We start from the raw sequence: 17,828 nt of genomic DNA, 5'->3' as shown, positions 1-17,828 counted from the left end.
AGTATATATATGCAGGAAAGAGAAAGCTCAAAAACAAAGATGAAGAGGAGTAGATTGGTGTGTAGGAGATAAAAAAAATAACAATCAATATGTAAGTCAAAAGGTCAATATGTAAGAACAGAAAGGGAAATGCTGTGTTTGAAGAAGAGGGAAGCTGTTAGCATGCTGTGTTCAGGTCACAGGGAGCTCCATTTGTAAACATGTACAAGTATTGAATGAGTGCATCTAGAAGGTGTTTACAGAGAAAGAAAACAGCGTGCTGATGCATGGGTGCCTTTGCAACAGCAAACAGGCCTGTGCACGTGTGCAGAGAGATGCAGGTGCCTCTCCAGGTGCTTAAGTTGTGCACAGCTGTGTCTGACGATAGGTACAGGCAGGCTGTATCTTCCCGCTTCGGGGGACAAACTGCGCAGATTTCCGTACTCGTCAGTGCGCCTGGGGAAGCGCGCGGAGCTCCCCGCGGGAGCGCGAGCGCTGCGGGCGGCCCGGAGCCCCGTCCCCGCGCGCGTGCGGGGCGCGGGGGCGGTTCCCGGCACAAAGCGGCCGCGGGGGCTGCCTTCTCCCCCCCGGCTCCCTCCGCCGTGGGCGAAGTCAAAAACCCCCCCGCGTCGCCGCGGAAGGAGGAGCGGCGGCGGCGGCGGCGGCGCGTCCCGACGATGCCCGCGTGGCCGGCGCTGCTGCTGCCGCTGCTGCTGCTGCCGCCGCCGCTGCGTGCGGAGGATCCCGGCGGCTGCGCGCCCTGCGGTGCGGAGCGCTGCGCGGGGCCGCGCTGCGCGGGCGCCGAGGGGCAGCCGTGCGGCGGGCGCGGGCCGGGCGGCGCGCGGGGCCCGCGCTGCGGCGCGGGGCTCGTGTGCGTGAGCGGCGCGGCCGGGCGCGGGGCGCTGCCGGGCGCGGGGCGCTGCGCGTGCGAGCGGGACGGCGCCGTGTGCGGCTCCGACGGGCGCTCCTACCGCAGCGTCTGCGCGCTCCGCCGGCGCAGCTGGGCGGCCCTGCGCGGCGGCGGACGGCGCGTCCACAAGGCGCACGACGGCGAGTGCCAGCTCGGTGAGTGCCGCGTCCCCGGCGCGCTCCCTGCGCGCCCCTCGGCGCGGCCGTCCCCGGCGGCACCTCCGTTCTTGCACGCGGGTTTTGCCCGCAAGTCTCCCGCGGCCGCCTCCTCGGGTGCCAGCAGGTGGGGAGGGCAGCAGGTCGCAAGCGCCGCCTGCCCCCCGCGCGTGTCCCTTGTCCGGGAGTAGAACGGGACAGGGCCGGGACCCGCCGGCGTATCCCCTTGGCTTGGGATCAAGGAGAAGTCCCGGTACAGCTGGCACAAAGAAAGCTCCTTGCCATGGCAAGGAGCATTTCCCAACCCCTTTTTCCTCTTGAGCTTCTGGGGCTCCTCCTGTCTTCTCTGGGTTCACGCTTTTTTCTTTTTTTTTCTTTGTTTTGTTTTGTTTGTTTGTTGTTTTATTTTGTTTTATGTAGCTGAATGCCTGGAAGTGTGAATTCTGCAAATAAATGTGTTTAGCAGATCATGTTACAAAGCCTTAGACATTTGTGGTACTCCAAAAAATAGCTTGTATTGCCAGGAAGTTCAGTCCTTAAAGCCTAACATATAGCTCTCTTCCAAGCAGATTCTTAGCATACGCCCTACTCAGCATGTTGAATATCCCATGGTAGCTACCACACCCTGAGACAATTCTGTGCTCCTTTCTTCTACTAAATTCCATTGCACAGGTAAATTCTGAGTAGGTGTGCAACATTCTGCTCAAAGTTCATTGTACAGAGGACATCTCCTGCTACTTCCTGTGTCTTCAGTTGTCATCCATCACCTATTTTGCACTTCAAATGCAAGAGAGAGATAGGGTTGTGCCAAATACAGGTGCGTTCACGGATTCTGGACTGCGCTGATCTGTGAGAGCACAGCCTGGGCACTTTAAGCTGATAAAAGTGATCCTTTCCTCAGCATCCTGAGGAAAGCTCTCCTGTAGCTATGCTGGTCTGAGCCAGCAGGACTCAACCTGGTCAGACTGTTTTTCTGCTCCTTTTGTGAGCTTATCACTTGCACCTGCCTGCACATCCTGGATGACAGGGCCAGACCACGTTTGCCTGCATCTTCTTTCCTTTGTTCCCAGCACAAGGGTGCACCCAAAGAAAGAGGCTTTTGTGTATAGGCAAAAAGCTCATAATATTGTAACCAAGGGGCACTGATTTATTCAGCTCTAGTCAGGGGGCTAATTTTAACTGTTCTCCTGGGACACGGATAACAGCTGGATAACAGCTGTTTAACTTGTTATTTGTGACCAAAACACCCTTTCTGGTTTGTTTATTTTTAATGAGTTTCCTTGAAGCCCCTAAGGGAAGGCACAGAGTCAGGAGGAGATTATTGAATGCTCAGGCCCATTTATCTGGACTTGTCACAGTTTTGGTATACCCCGAGGTGGTATGTGCTAAAGTTGTTTGAAACATTGGAAAAGGCACCCTTTGCAATAGGTTTCTAGTGTTATGGGTCTTATTAAGAACAATGGTAGCGTGTTAAGTGGGGTTTGAAACTGTAGTCATTTGTAGTCATTTGTAGTCAGACTACATGTCTTTGTTGACATGTAGTCAACAAAGAGCTTGTTTAGCTCTTTCCAAAACCTGCCAGCTTTTCTAACAACTGCTGTATGTATAAAAGGCTGCATTTCTGCGTATCTGAGTTTCTGAAATGAGAGTCTTTCATGTGATGCAGCTCGCAGGCTGCCTCGAGGAACTGCCCACAACAATGTTCTCTACAATACTCTGAATATATCGGAAAAATCAAAGTATAATCTCCTTTCATCTCCACCACAGTGCTTTTCACACTCTCCCTACTCCTCTCACTGACTCAGCCGGCAACAGATTAGGCAGAAGCTTTACTAAATTTTGTGCCAGTGGAAATACAAATCAATATTTGTAAATTAGGATACTTAGGGTAGCACCTCCCCACACACAAAAAATAGCGCTTTCTCCTTGAAATTGCCTCTTATTTGCTTTATTTTCTTATATGAGGAAATTATTTTACTCTGAAAGGGATATCTCATTTTCCATCCAGTCATTCTGTTTCAGATAGTGTAAAATTTAATTTTAAATTTAAATTTAAAAAAAGAGGCTTGGTGAATGTTTTGGATGCTAAACTAGAAGGGAATATTACCTGCAGAATTTGGTCAAGAAGTGCCACATGTGTCATGATGTCTGGATTACACAGGGTAGTGTAGGGAAAGCTATTGCTTCCCAAAGCAGAAATGGTGAACTTAACTGTTTTCCAACTTTCAAGTGTGTGTAATTATGTGGTTATATTCATTTATGGTCCATTTATGATGCCATTGACCTAAAGGAAGTAGAAGCTTGTGATAGACAAATCAGTACTGTTGGTAGTGCATCCTGAACTAAATTGTTAGTATTTTATTTTTGAACAAACAGAAATTCCAAAGCCAGGACACTGGAAGAATGAAAGCCCATATTCTGCAAACACAGAGGAAACAGATCTAACACTATTAGTTACTACTCAGTTACTCTTGCCGTAGGTGTAGCTAACCTGTTCATAAAACCCTTCAAACGTCTCCCCCATTCAGCTAATCTTGCTGCTTCCCATGTCTTCCCCCACCTTGCTTTGATTAAGCAACTCTGACGCTTTTGGTCTTTCTCCCCTTTTCAGAACAATCATTATTCTTACTGCTCTTCCCTAAGCTCTCTCCATCCTAGGTCCTCATCATGTTTATACTGCTCATCAGTGTGCTTTGCAGCTCTAGATGAACACTTCAGTTAGTGGCCAGGGAGGGATGCTGCTCACCTGGGGCAGGTATCCTGGCAGAACATGCAGAACTTCCTCCTCAAGCATCTGCAAACACAATCAGTCACTTTGCAATGTTATTAGGCAGCATTTATAGACAGTGAGAGGTGACTGACCAGTTGGAACCAGGTCTCCATCTGCCTGCAGCATGAACGTGTGCTGTAGTAAGTGCAAGTGCTTTCCTGTTCTGACTGTTGTCTCATACAGAGTGACATTAGACAAACAGCAGGTTAGCTGGAGTTGGTGGAGCTTCAGAGCAGATTGGCTGAAGCATTTTCTCTCCTGGTTATTCTTAAAGAGCAGGTCATAATATCTGTGAGCATTTTGCATTCAGAAGATGCTAAAATGACCATAACTTTCTTATTTCTCGACAATAAAATTTACTCCAAAGCCACTTTGTTCTTTTGAGTTGCATGCGAGCACAGTGCATAGAGTGTGTCCTCTCTTGCTCAATGGGTTTGCACGTAGGACACAGCCTGACTACTTTTGCGGTTCAGCCTTCTTCCCCACAGCAAAAGTGGTAAGTCTTTGCGCAGGATTTGGTCCAGGCTCTGTAGTATGGCATATGTTTCTTAGGCAAAACTTCCTGTGCAAAAGGACTACAATTTCATTGTGAACTGTCAGGGCTCATTGCTTATGAAAATGCATCCAAATTCAACCCCCTATCTCTTTACATTCTCAGCTAGGCTAGAGTCTTCAGCAATTAATTCTATGCTGAGAAACATAGCAGATGCTCAGGATCGTGCCATATCAATTCTCACTCTATATTTTTAGGGACTTCTAAAGATGTAGCAAATGCTCCCATCCCTGGTAAGGTCAGGGCATGCAGCCCCTTTAAAAATGTTTGTTACGTTACACTGACTATGTTATACATCAATCTGGTTCTGCATTCAGGATGCATCCACAGGCCTTTTCAGGACTGGTGATTTCTCAGCTGTTTCATGCATGTGTTTCCATGGATTTTATTTCTGAAGTCTTCATTAGATCAGCGTGATGGCTGCTCAGTTTGAGACACAGCTTTTGTTATGCTAAAGACTTTGTGTCAGCTCAGCCTGTGCAGATCTGCAGAAATCCCTTAATGCCTCAGTATTATAAAGCATCCTGAGTTTGTTGTATGAAGCAGGAAGAGCAGTGTTCACGGTGAGCTTCTGAAGTGCAAAAAAGGGCCATGGAAATCAAGGAATGTGTCTATGAGCAGGAGCTGCCTTCCACCCTGAAGCAGTTTAATCCTGGCCCATTATAAGTTTTCCATTATTGCCTTTTAATAATGTTATTCATAACCATGAACATCTTTGCATATTTTTATGTTAAAAAGAGAACAGAATCCAAAATGATATGTATGTTTTCAGTCTTCCCAAAATGTCCAGCTCTTCCACTGTTGGTGACTGTAGGCTGAGAGGCTGCATGGAATCCAACTTAACCCCCTTTATGCCCTTTTTTTTAGAACCTAAAGAAAGAGAAATTGTAGATATTTTTGAGTTTTAACTTTCAGTATGAACACCTGCTGTTGGTTTATGACTGTGCATAGTCTGGAAAGACTGTCTTCAAATGAAGCTGTGAAATGCTTTTTCTTCACAGCTTCTCAGATTCAGGAGTATTTTGTTTCCCTACTGCTGTTCCAGGTCTGTGAAGCAAACTTTGGGAAGCAAACTCTTGCTAACTGATGGAACATGCCAGTCCACAGCCTTGCAGTCACCCTGGTGCATTTGGCCAGCATGGTTCAAGATGACCATCCTTTCTACATGCTTCATTTCTACAAGTTGCATCATATTTAATTTATGTTAGGACCTGAGCAACAGACAATTAGCTTCTATTTTCCATAGAAAATAGCAGATATAGATTTACCATTTTCTGTGGTGCTTGTCAACTCTATAAATGTGTTGTCAGTATCATCTGATGCTGTCCCTTAAGAGCAGTTTAGTCTTACAGTGCTATAAACAAAATACTTATGTCGCATTGTGGCCAATATTTTGGCAACATGATATTCCAGGATATATCCAGGATGATATTCCAGGACATCAGTACTTTGAAAAGACAGGACTAAAACCTAAAGCAAGATATTGTATTTAAATAGAAGAGTCATCACTGCCCATGCAGTACCTGACAGTCAGTGGGTGTTTGCCTCAATTGTCCTTTCATGATTACAGCCACTGGCAGCAATTTCTAGGGCAGAAAACTGCATTAAGGATTTTGTACAGTGATAGCAAAGCAGCAACTGTGACAATTTCTGCTGCATGCAAAGAGGTGGTTATGTAAAAAACTTCTTAGAAATGGAGGTTTTGATTTCTTTCTACAGTTTTCTGCAGTTTGGCTTTAGTCTGAGGGGTTGAAATAATGGCTGCAGGTACAGCAAAGGACTCACAGAGCAGTTGCAAAAGACTGGTTGACAAACAGCAGCAAGCAACTGGATTGAGCCCTTCATGTTATACCAAATATTGCAAAAGCCACCTAAAAGGCGTAAGGCAGTTTGGGAAAGACAGTATTTAGAACCTCATAACTGCACATTTTAAATATAATATTGCTGTTTCCTGCTTCATTCTTACTGAAAAGCCAAATAAACAAACAAAAAGGAAACAAACAAAACACACAAGCTGATTTAACTTCATTCTCTGCTATCTCTGCACACACTGGGAGTAAGTTATGGAAACAGACCACCACCGTCAACCAAACTGCTTTCCGGTCCCACTAATCCTGTTTTCCTCCTTTTATTGTACGAGCAAGAGCCACTCACTGTCATATAGCTATGTGTCTTGCTGTGAAAGCCTTCCACGATAACAAGACTGTCACCCTCAAAGGGGAAGCTGGGGAGTACTTTCCATACGTTCTTAACTTCTGGTCATCCCAGGCTTCTAGAAACTCCTTGAAGGGACTCGCAACAAAATGCTAAAACTGCCCTTTATATATTCTGGTAGTTTCACTTTGTTTCAACTGCATGTACATCAAACAGGAGGTGATGGTGCCACTGGGGTGAAGGGGAATACTGCAGGAATGAGCTCAGAACAACCTTCACTTTGAAGGAAAAATGATGTTCCTTAGTGGTGGGAAAGGAATGAAGAAGGTATTTGAACTGCACACCATTTGTCCTCACAGGCTTGGGGAAGGGATGCAGTTAAGGGAACCAGACTTTTTATCACTCTTAAATAGCTTCCCCCTATCTCTGGGAGGTGAAAGAGGTGCAGCTTATTTGGGAGGTGCTTTTTCTTGTAAGCACTAGAGCAGTAGTTTACTCATTTTAGAAGTGAGTTCCTCTTGGGGAGCCTCAATACTCTTCTGCTATGTGAGGTAATCCCAAGCAGGGGATTACTGGAGTTTAGATGAATGATCGCACATGGCAGATAGGTTCTTGTTTAGCAAATATATTGGCTGTTTTCAGACAAACAAAAATACCAAGCCATTTGGCATCTAAAGGCAGCTCCAGAAAGATCTAAGCCCCCTGCCAAACTTGTTACTGAAAGTTGTAAAGTAGGGAAAGGCTTAGGTAAAGGACTTCTACAGCCATGAGATGCTTCATATTTGCAGGATGTTTAGTAACTAAAGGGGGCCTACAATGACACTTCGCTTAAAAAAAAAAAAAAAAAAAAAAGGGTCTTTGTGCATGAAAGCCACTCAAATGCCATTCACTTTCAGAAGCAAAACTGCAGTTAGTTGAATTAAGCTATTTAATGTTTCCTGCTGGAATTGTGATTTCAATACCGATTAACATAGACCATTAGTATTATCCTTTCATGCAAATGGTGATGCAGAAGTCATGTTATGCTTTCCTCTTGATATTAAACCACAAAGAATGTCTGGTGCTTTCAAGTTTTCCTGTAATTTTGTAATTTCTTCTTCTTAAAAAAAAAAGTTTTAAACGATGTAAAACTGTAGCTACTTTGTGAACATGTGCTGCCATGAACATATATTTTGCATACTAAAAAATGCCGTAATCTTTCTGCCAAAAATCTTTTTTGCTTTCAGAGATGTTGCTATTTTAAATAATTCACTTTTTAGGTTTCATAAATCCCTACTCCAGCCCTAGCTGTAGAAATCCTTTTTAGCAAGGTGTGCCATCAGGTACGTGTATTGCACTAGCCACTGTTGCTGCCATATTACCCCTGAGTGAGGCCTGAGCTGTTGAGGCTTATTGCGTAGGTCCACCAGAAAGGAGACCTGGTGAACCTTCCTTTTTAAAGATACAATATAATCCAGATTCTGCAGATCTCTCCTGCCGAATGCTCCTTCTGTAACTGGTGGGCACAGTAATGCCCAGAGTATTTATAAAGGAGCTACTGGCAACCTCCATGGGCAACAGAAAACAGGTGAAGTCTTGAGGATAGAAAAGTTGCTGTTGGGACACTACCTGAGGCTCATCTTCATCCACATCTTCTGGAGCTGATACTCAGTGAAGTGTCTGGCCTTAGATGTCCATTACAAATTATTTTTAGAAGGTACAGAAGGATTTGGTGGATGAAAAAATATCCCTGGAGACTGAAGATTTACTGAATCATTGTTTTCAGGAACTCCTCAGGGGACATATTAAACAGTGGGAAAATCACAACTAGTGTTTTTAATTGTATATGTAGCAAAGGCAGTATTTCTTGATATCAACAAAACCAATATTTTTAAATAGCAGTGCCTTTCTTATTTGGATTTGGACTCTATCTCCTGCCTAAATAAAGAAATCGGATTAAATCTACATGCTGTTCTCCAAGCTACCTAGAGAACAGTCATACAAGTGGCACAGAATCCTGCAAATTACTTTTGCCCTCCTGCATTTTTTGCAGGACAAAACGATTTGAGATAAACTCATAAATACAAAATAACTATCAGTTTTCACATTTTTCCAGCATGATGAAATAAAAATTGTCCATTCCTGAGCAGTGAAAACACCCATGATATTTTTGCTGCAACAGAGCTTTGCAACCTGAAAAGTCCCTATCCAAGAATCTTCACACATCTATGGATGATTAATTCTTAACAAAATTGGAAGCTCAAGCTGTCTGTCATTAATAAGCTGCGCTACTGTTTTCAGACAAGGAGCCTGCATTCAGATGAGCAAGAATAACAAAGCTCATCGGTCTGGTTTCCCTACTAATGTCTGGCTCTCTGGCTCGAATACAGAATGTGGACTTGTAAATAAAAGACTCTAGTCCTTAGGAGGATTGAGGAACACCGATTTCTGGTAGCTCCCAGCTTTGATGCTCTGAGGTCAGATTATCAGAAGTGGGGTCTTCTTCACTGGGTAGAATGCTTATGATGCCACTTTATACTATCTGCTGGTCACAACCCAAAAGGCAGAGAATTTCTCCAATACAGTCCCTATTTCAGGGAAAATCCAAAGCAATCTGCACAGGCTTTGATATGCAAATGTATCACTAGACACTACAGAGATCCACTCCTCTTATATGCTGATAGGTTCCTCAACCCTGAGAAAATGAAGCTGAAAGAAGTGAAAAATGTCACCAAGAGAGTGCACTCAGTACAACGTGACCAGAACCATGTGCTTGTGGTTTTACGGAGCAGGAAAGTGTGGGTGGATGTAACAGTGAAAGGACAAGCAAGTGCCTAAAGTCACCATGCATTTGGCAAAACGCCGATTCGAGGTGTTGCTTTCTAGGATCTGTCACAGCAGGTCGTTGCAGCTCTCTCTTGGGTACAGTCCAGCACAGGTCTTGCCTACTAATGACTTGCCTTGCTGTGTTTTTTATGGATTATTAAACTGAATTTTCCTCCACGTTCATTTTCTCTGTCTTTCTCTGCTCAAAGGGAGATCACTTACTGAAAAAAAAAAGGGGGGAAAAAAAAAAAAGAGAAAGCTTTGCTGATAAGTGCGCTACAATCCCAAATAGACAAAGTCTGGTTATTCTGATGGACAGCCAACACAAAGAAACACTATCTCTGTGGCTGAAGACAGAGGGCAACTGAATAGGCAGGGAGCTCCCATCTGGTCTTTGTTGTCTGTGGACAGGATGTAAAGCTTTAGAGGAGATTTTTTTACAAAAAATCAAAGGCTTGGGAAACACGGCAGCTGAAAATGTGAACTACAACTAAGCAGCCATAAAACAATGGAAGCATCATGAAATCCTACCCTTGACTCTTGGAGCAGCTCTGTGGCTCTTTTCAGCAGCATTTGGCTCTCTCATAGCATGTCCTTGTTTTGCAGGTGCCTACTCTATGAACTTAGCACAACTTAATTATTTCTAAGGTTGGTGATCATAATATACTTCCTACAAATAAGGAAATAGAACATCTTCAGAAGAACTCCTGCCACCAAATATATGCATACTGTGACATCAAACCTGTAGTGGGAGCCATGCAGCAGCTTCATGCCTCCAGGTCCAGCAAGCAGTGAAGCTTACCATGTGCTCCCAACAAGCCGACAAAGACATGCATGTAAGGTAGACAAGATATGCAAGGTCATCCAGGGAAATAAAAAAAAAAAAAAAGCTGAAAATGACTTTGCTGAGAAGACAGACTAGCCTATGCAGGTCAGGCACAGAGCGTGGCCAGACAGGGAATGGCCAAGGCAAGACCAGTTACTGTTTACATCCAAGGTTCTGTTTTCCCATCCTTGTTCCCACTCAAACCCGTAATCCATTACTTTCCCATCCTATATTCTGCTCCTCAGCATCCTGTAAGTCTTCTGAAATCCCAAATGTGCTAATGGTAGGCTTAAATCAGCCAGTCTTCAGGGGAAAGTCATCAGAGAAGAGGTTGCTGGGTTTATCCTTGCACTGGAGGCTGCTGCTCCAGCACAGAATGAATAGTGTCACTTAACATGCATGTACAACTGTGCCCTGGTTCTACGTGGGATAAAAGAAATAATCCAGCCCTGAGTGTCTGGACTCAGCCGTCCACACATAACTTGTTTATTAAAGTCAGTTTTATGGAACAAGCATGAGTTTTGCTGGGAGATGATTGCACTGATGGCTGCGGCATAAAATGCTCTGATAGAGCACGGGAAGGAAAGGCATGTTAATATTAGGATCTGACAGAGCTGCAGAGATTCCCTGTAACAACCCAAATGCTACTTTTTCTAAATGCCTCTGAGACAAACCCAGTTCAGAGAATCAAAAAGTTCTAAGGAGAAGTGGATCAGGGTAAGAGTGCAGGCTGTCATACCCTTCTTCATACCCTAAAATATGTCCTCAGTTTTCTGTGTACCCTAGAAGTACTTGCAAGAATCAGTGTTTCATTTTATTTTATTTTATTTCAAGTGGATTATTTAGAACATTGTTTGGAGTATGTTACAGCAGCAATAACTTATTTTTTAGTAGATAATCTTTTCTGAACATCACCAGGCTAAGAGCTGGTGTCTGTAGCAGCACAGCACCTAGACAGGCAATTAGTTTTGAAAGCCATGCAGCATCACAAATCATTGAGCATAATACCCCACTTGAGCCTCGCAATCTGTCATAAAGTATTCTTCCTTCTCACAAAAGGCTTAAATTTGCATCTGAGTATAAAGGAGTCTTAAAGCAGATGCAGACCATTAAGTCACGAGCTCATCAGAATCCTTGAAAGTAGAATGGACTCAGCAGGTAGTAATCCTTGCATCTACGGGGACCTAAGTGTGCATTCTGTTTAGGACACTTTGTCTTCTTACAGACTCAATTAAGTGGCATTACCACAAATATTCATCTGTCAACAGTAATTTTGCAGATAGAGAATCTTGTAACAGATGGGCTTTTTTTTCCCCCCATTTTCTTTTGATTTCTCGAGGAGCGGTGTCTCCTGTACTAGTTGACACAGAGGCACTAGTCACACAGTGGGGGTGAATCTTTCCTCTTCCAGATGAGAACATGTCCAGCAGCAGATATTCAGTCTGTGCCCACATATTGCTTATGGCTCACGAGTGGGATCAGGTGCCAAATGGTCACAACGGGAAGCCTTACATAGAGCGGAGATGAATTTGGCAAGCAAGCTGGGAAATCCTCACTGCAGCACTAGCAATTTGTTGGGTATGGATTGATGATCTCTAGAGATCCAACCTGAACCATTCTGTGTGATTCTGTGATGTGCAGGGCTTCCCTCCTGCACTCCCTATTAATAGAGGAGGAAGAAGGCTTGTGCAAAGAGGAGTGGAGGGAACAGTGTTCAGGATGCCTACTTGCAACATTTTTTGTTTCCTTTTTGTGCCCTTCCTTGTTGAGGCAGATGCACTTTTAGAAAATTGTCCTCATTTGGCAAGAGCATGCTCTGTGAGAAGATCCACCATAATTAGTAAATGCTGCTGTAGAATACACCCAGAAAGCCAGCTTCTCGTGAGAAAAAATAAATAAATAAAGATAATACAGACTTATAGGGAGACAAAAGGCATCTGAGCCTCACCGAAATTTCTCCCTTCTCAATGCTTGCAAATGAGCTATTTTGTCCCAGGAGTCTCTCTGGAGACTATTGACATAGTTAAATGAGAAACATGACTCACAACAGATTGCTGTGGACTTGTCTGGGTTTTAGAAACATACAGCTAAGCACCATCTCTTGAAAAAAAAAAACCACTCCACATGATCCTTTCTGTGCCAAACCAGAGCTTCCCATTGTGATGAGATATTTCAGCTTGTGCTGAGATACATTAGAAAGAGCTCTCTGAGGTGATGGTGATGGAGTATTGGTGCTAGCAGAGGCACATTTCTTTTCTTAACGACAGCTATCCTCAGAGTTATTTCTGGTATCTTCCCTGCAGATGTGACTCAGATGTGAAACATGAGCTTCAGGGCCCTGGGCACTGCATCTTAGGAAAGTAATTGTCCTTAACATTTTATTTACGGTTGTCTTAGCTTTGGTTAGTATAACTTTGATTTAGCATCATCTTTAACAAAATTGATACGGAATTCCTGAGAATTTTGATTCAGTGGCAGTTAAACCTATATTTATTTTGAAAGTATCTGCTTTAGTGTTTAAACATCCCAAATTTCAGACCAGCTAGTTCTGGTGCATATAGAGGAGAGACAAGAAAGTGCATGGAGGGTTCACATTTCTGATTACACTGCAATGGTACATGCTTAGACCTAGAAGTGTCTGGCCTCTCCCGTATTTTCTTTATATGATTAGAATAGCACTTTGTGGCTGTGGCCATGGGTTTACAGCTGTTCTCCTGATCTATTTAGGTGGTGCCCTGTCCTACCCTCCTTGCCTGCACTGCACCACAAAATGCTATCTATTGCTAAAAGCTGAGCAGAATGGGAGAAACACATTTGCTCTGAGCTACCTGGTGGTAAGCAAAACATGGCTGAGTTACTCCATTGAATGGTGAAAGTGATGTTTCCAGGCAAGAGGGCTTAAAACACAAACTGTTTCTGGCTGGGAGAGAAATGCAAACCATTTGTGACTGAGCAATGGCATCTGCACCTAGTCTGTATGGCACATGTGGCTCATGAACCTCAGTCAAGGCACTTCAGCGTTAATGCTTCTGTTGTTGCTTCTACTGCCTTTTACGTGTTCCTTTGCACTGGTCTCCAGCTGATCAGTTGATGCCAGAGAAGGCCAGAATGAGAAACGCATGGAGGAGTAAGCATGAAATCACACAAGGGGCTTCTGTGGGTCTAGAGGAGAAAACAGCGTTAGTGTTGTCATCCGAATTGGACTTGATGATCTTGGAGGTCTTTTCCAACCATAATGACTCTATGATTCTACGATGATTCTATGGGGAATGCTGGATCATAACAAGGGGCTGCATTGCCTCCAGGAAGGTATTTCTTTTCTTCTAGCTCCTGTGATTGTTGTGTCACCAAAGAAAATTCACAATGTCACTGGAGTCCAGGTGTATCTCTCCTGTGAAGTAAAGGCTGTGCCCACTCCTATCATCACTTGGAGAAAGGTATGCTGGGGGGCCTAGTAAAGGAGGACTACTTCAGTGTGTAGATACAGATGTGACTCTGCATTCTTACACATGCTTTCTGTTACTGTACTGCATTGCAGGTACCTGCACTCACATAGTTCTGCATGCTGCCTAGCACAGCATAGGGCCAGATTTTTCCAACAGTTCTATAGCCATCAGTTTCCATCTGTGAGGGTCCAGTCTTTATCTCCCTGAGAGTTTCTGGTGAATTAAAGTGTCTTCCTCACATTACTTGAAGATAATTAACCATGTCAGACTGCCTTGCCAAACACTTTGAAGCAGGGACCAGCCCAAGCAGTCAACAGAGCTAGTGTGGTGTACGCTAAGCGCATATATACCCTTATGTCTGGTAAAACAGAGCCTATGTCATGCTAGTGGTTTGCCTACACAGCTTTATCTCTGTGTCTGAAGGCAACGAGAACAGTTCTCATGTTCTCTGATGAGAACTGTCAGAGGAGAGTGCTCTCTAAACAGATTCTTCCTGATATTCCATGCATACTGTCATGTTGCTGGGCATCCCTAATCACCGGGAAGGAATACATGGGCTGAAGGTAGTTCACGTCTGTTGCTGTCTTCAAAATTCCTTGTTTGTTGTTCAGGTTTTATACCCATGTTTGGCTGAGCTATCTCTACACTTCCCTCATGCTGCAATGGCTAATCTCAGGGATACCTACACATGGATTTGATCAGCTCAGGAAGAAAGATTTATACCAAATAATGCACTCAGCAGTTACAACTGCTTATCGAACACGAAGGTCATCCTCTGGTGCCCTGTGTGTTAAGATAAAGTCAGTTCTCTGGGCAACGGATTAGTGAGTTACATCCTACATGATTTCTTAGCTCCAGGATGACGTAGCTCTTGCCCATCTCCTGTGAGCCTTCCTTCATTGTAGGAGTTGTTAGTCACTCACAAGAACATTTCAGGATGAATCACACAACAAAATCTGTGTCCAAAATTTCCTCAGCTCATCAGATACCTAGAGGACTGGGTCTGCAGGGCTTCTGTGCTGAACCTCAGAGGAACACTGAGCACCTTGAAGAATACATGACGGACAAAGGGCATACAGATCAGAGTGTTCAGAAGTACGGAAAAGTGCTCAGAGGTGCTATCCAAAGTCCTGTACGTACGATAAGAAGGGGTCTCCTCTTCATCATTAATATTGGAGCTATCCTGGGAGACTTATGTAAGCTTGAGACAGATGCTCCTAAGGGCCTATAGGCCCCAGCTCCAGGAATGATGAAAAATAAAGGGACCAGAAGGTCCTGACACTGGTTGGGTGCAAACAGGAATAGGTGCATTTCACCACTGTATTTCTCTGCAGCTTCATGGAGCACCTTGCCAGTGAGCACATTCCCCACTTTTTGCTACTGTTAGTGCTGCATGCTGCTCTTCTGTCTGCTTATTTAGATGTGTCACATCGTAGACAAAGAGAGAACCGTGTCATGAGTAAATGTTTCTAGTATCTTCCCACTCTTACGAAAATTTGCAGGTCTCAGAATCACCCAAAGGAGTCAAACTTATGGAGGAACTGCCTGGAGACAGAGTGAACATGGCCGTACAAGTTCGGGGAGGACCTTCCCAACATGAGGGCACAGCGTGGGTTTTGGTAAGTACATCAGAAAAAACTGCTCAAGGACAAGCTTGAATGGGGAAGAGATCCTGATTATAGGGAAAATTACCAGTTTTCAATCATCTCTATATAGCGCACCCTGGTGAGAGTGGTAAGAGAAGAACCATGGAGGAACATCCAGTCAAATGTGTTCAACAGAGCAGATGAACATTATATACCCATTTTGAACAGATGGCAAATTAGAAAAGCTCAGATCATCTTAGTTGTGAGAGTCAATCCCAAGTTTCCTTCCAGAATATATTTGCATAAAATATTTTCTGTGTGGATTTTGACAGATTAACCCACTAATGAAGGAAGATGAGGGCACCTACCAGTGTCATGCTACCAACATGGCCGGAGAGGCACATGCAGATGGAAGTATCACAGTGATAGAGCAGAACAAAAGTAAGAAGGCATCTCTCCTGGCATGGGACAACCCTTCCTAGAAGGTAATAGTAACATCACTAGTGCATTCTTAGCTCAGAGAGGAATTTTCTTCACTTCTCTGGAGGCTTCGTTATTTCCAATAGTTCTAGTTTGACACTGGATCCTCTTGCGTTGCATGCCGGTGAGATAGCGTATATTGTGCTGGACCAGAAAGTAAAACACTGGTGAATTGTGTGCTCTGTGTAAAGAAAGACCAGAAGGTAGACCAAGAGATGTGAAAGAAAGTAGAGAGGGGGTACATATTTTTAAAGGTTGTTCTGGAAATGCAGTAGTTTGTGCAAAAATCTCTACCTTCAAGAGAGGGGGCAGGGGAAAGCAGTTTAATTACTGTTTAGGAAGTTCTCTTTTGTATTAAACAACTGCTTGGTAACATTCACTCAAATCTGTCCTCTCTCCTGTTCCAGGGAGAAAGCATTTGTTCTTTCAAGAGGAGCTGCGCTGTGGAGTACAAGCTAAAAACAGTCAGATAGTGGCTAACAGCCAGTTACCTTGATTTCCTTTGGTTGTAAGAGTTAGAAAGTGTTGATTTTATACTCTTGTTCTAGGCTTAATGTGACTTTTATACATTTTCCTTTTTAGAAGATATGTGATTAATACTCAAAATCCTTAGGTGAAAATCTGTATTAATATTGAAAATAGGTAGAAAATACGTAAGGAGAAAACAGCAATAAAAGCAAGGGGTTTTTTTAGCATTTTTAAATGACATTGTCTCTGGCATGTTTTTTCATGGTATGATAAAACTTATTTGGACTTACATTTATTGTGGTAAAGCATTTTGCTGGTTTACTCTGTTGTCTAATGAAAACTGGCACAGCCTAAAGTCTCAAGAGCCTTGAGCTCTACCTGCTTGTCCTGCAGTATGGGACAACAAGTGACCTTCGTGTTCTCACCAGCCTGAAGTATGGCTAGTACAGAACTTACTAGAAAAATATTCCTTCAGTTGGCAGACTCCCTTAAGCAAATGGCAGGAAGCTGCTGGAAGTCCTGCTAGGTTGAATGCTGCTGCCTGGCAGTCTGTCAAGAAAGCCTTCTTGGCATCAAGGTTTGCAGACCTCTCTGCAACCTCATGCAGAAAACCGAGCGTTCAGCGAGGCCTCCACTTCATCCTTCACTAGCTAATGCATTTGCTGCTCAGGCAGCTGTGGATATCCCACCTCCTTCCCTGGTAAGTTTCTGGTAAATTCTTTTCTGTTAGGTTTCTCTCTGAGGTCAGAGCCTGCCCCAGGATTACAAGGTCCCGGATATGCTGTATGCTGGGGAGCACTGTATGGACAGTCAATGGATAGGCACAACCAAGCAACATTTTGAACAAGGCCAAGTGATATGATCCATATACACTAGACTTCCAGAAGAGGTAACCAGAGCAGGCCCCACAGAAGCTGTTGACCCACACTGTGCAAGAGCATGGTTACCTCACCAGCAGATTGGTGCAAGAGGGTAACACCACTTCTCGTCCTAAAACACCTCGGGACATGCAAACACTCACTATGGGATTTCAGACAGTCTGTGCTGCAGAAGTCACTGGTTTTACAGAACAGTAACAGCAGTACCATATTCCTCGGCTTCTCCCAGGAATTCTGGGAATTTGCCGCAGCCCAGGAGGCTGCTATCAGTGCTTTCATGATGTAACAACTTCTTTCTCAAGATACTGCATGCCCTTTCCCCAAAAAGTCATGCTTCTCCCTTTTGTTGGAGTTCTAACACTGTTGAGCATCCTAGCATGGTGGTGCAGAAGTCACTGAGCTGCCCAGCAGGACAGTGTGAAAGAGGAATTTGGGAAGGAATTAGAGAAAGATCCCACACTGGGAACGGGACCTTCCACCTCAGAATAAAACACATTCCATTTAAGATAAGCAGAAGACCTAAGCATAGTATTTGGAAGAACCTTGTAACTTGAAGCCTGAATAATGCTGACAAACCACAGCAACTTCTCTATTTTAAGCCCCAAAGTATCAAGATTAGACGAAGCACAGACTGTTTTAGAAAATGTTGATACTGAAATAGCAGCTCTGAGGAGTATGACTGCACAGATATCACATGTTGACTTTTGCTGACCTTGAACTCCTGTTGTTTACAGACTTATATCATAGAATCAGTATGATTGAAAAAGACCTTCAAGATCATTGAGTCCAACCCTAAGCCTCTGAACACCATCCTGCTA

General features: G+C 44.0%; 1 protein-coding gene across 1 annotated transcript; it reads left to right on the top strand.

Annotated features, from left to right (window-relative positions):
* Positions 1-656: 656 nt before the first annotated feature.
* On the top strand, positions 657-16,137 carry IGFBPL1 (insulin like growth factor binding protein like 1). The gene is made up of 5 exons (XM_088527312.1): positions 657-1,044; positions 13,480-13,589; positions 15,101-15,217; positions 15,517-15,669; positions 16,072-16,137. Exons 1-4 carry the CDS (start codon positions 657-659, stop codon positions 15,664-15,666), a joined length of 765 nt encoding a protein of 254 aa, XP_088383438.1. The 3' UTR covers positions 15,667-15,669; positions 16,072-16,137.
* Positions 16,138-17,828: the final 1,691 nt, after the last annotated feature.

Source organism: Tinamus guttatus, unplaced genomic scaffold (genome assembly GCF_059628265.1).
Source record: "Tinamus guttatus ecotype Peru unplaced genomic scaffold, ASM5962826v1 Tinamus_guttatus_pri_ptg000278l, whole genome shotgun sequence".
Classification (NCBI taxonomy): domain Eukaryota; kingdom Metazoa; phylum Chordata; class Aves; order Tinamiformes; family Tinamidae; genus Tinamus; species Tinamus guttatus.
Note: the sequence above shows the minus strand (reverse complement) of the source record. Positions and strands in the feature narration are given on the sequence as shown.

Excerpts from the sequence above, each read along its gene's own strand:
- IGFBPL1 (XM_088527312.1), top strand. The coding sequence starts at position 657 with ATGCCCGCGTGGCCGGCGCTGCTGCTGCCGCTGCTGCTGCTGCCGCCG. Across the intron at positions 1,045-13,479 it reads CGACGGCGAGTGCCAGCTCG|CTCCTGTGATTGTTGTGTCA; the intron begins GTGAGTGCCGCG and ends CTTTTCTTCTAG. Across the intron at positions 13,590-15,100 it reads CTATCATCACTTGGAGAAAG|GTCTCAGAATCACCCAAAGG; the intron begins GTATGCTGGGGG and ends GAAAATTTGCAG.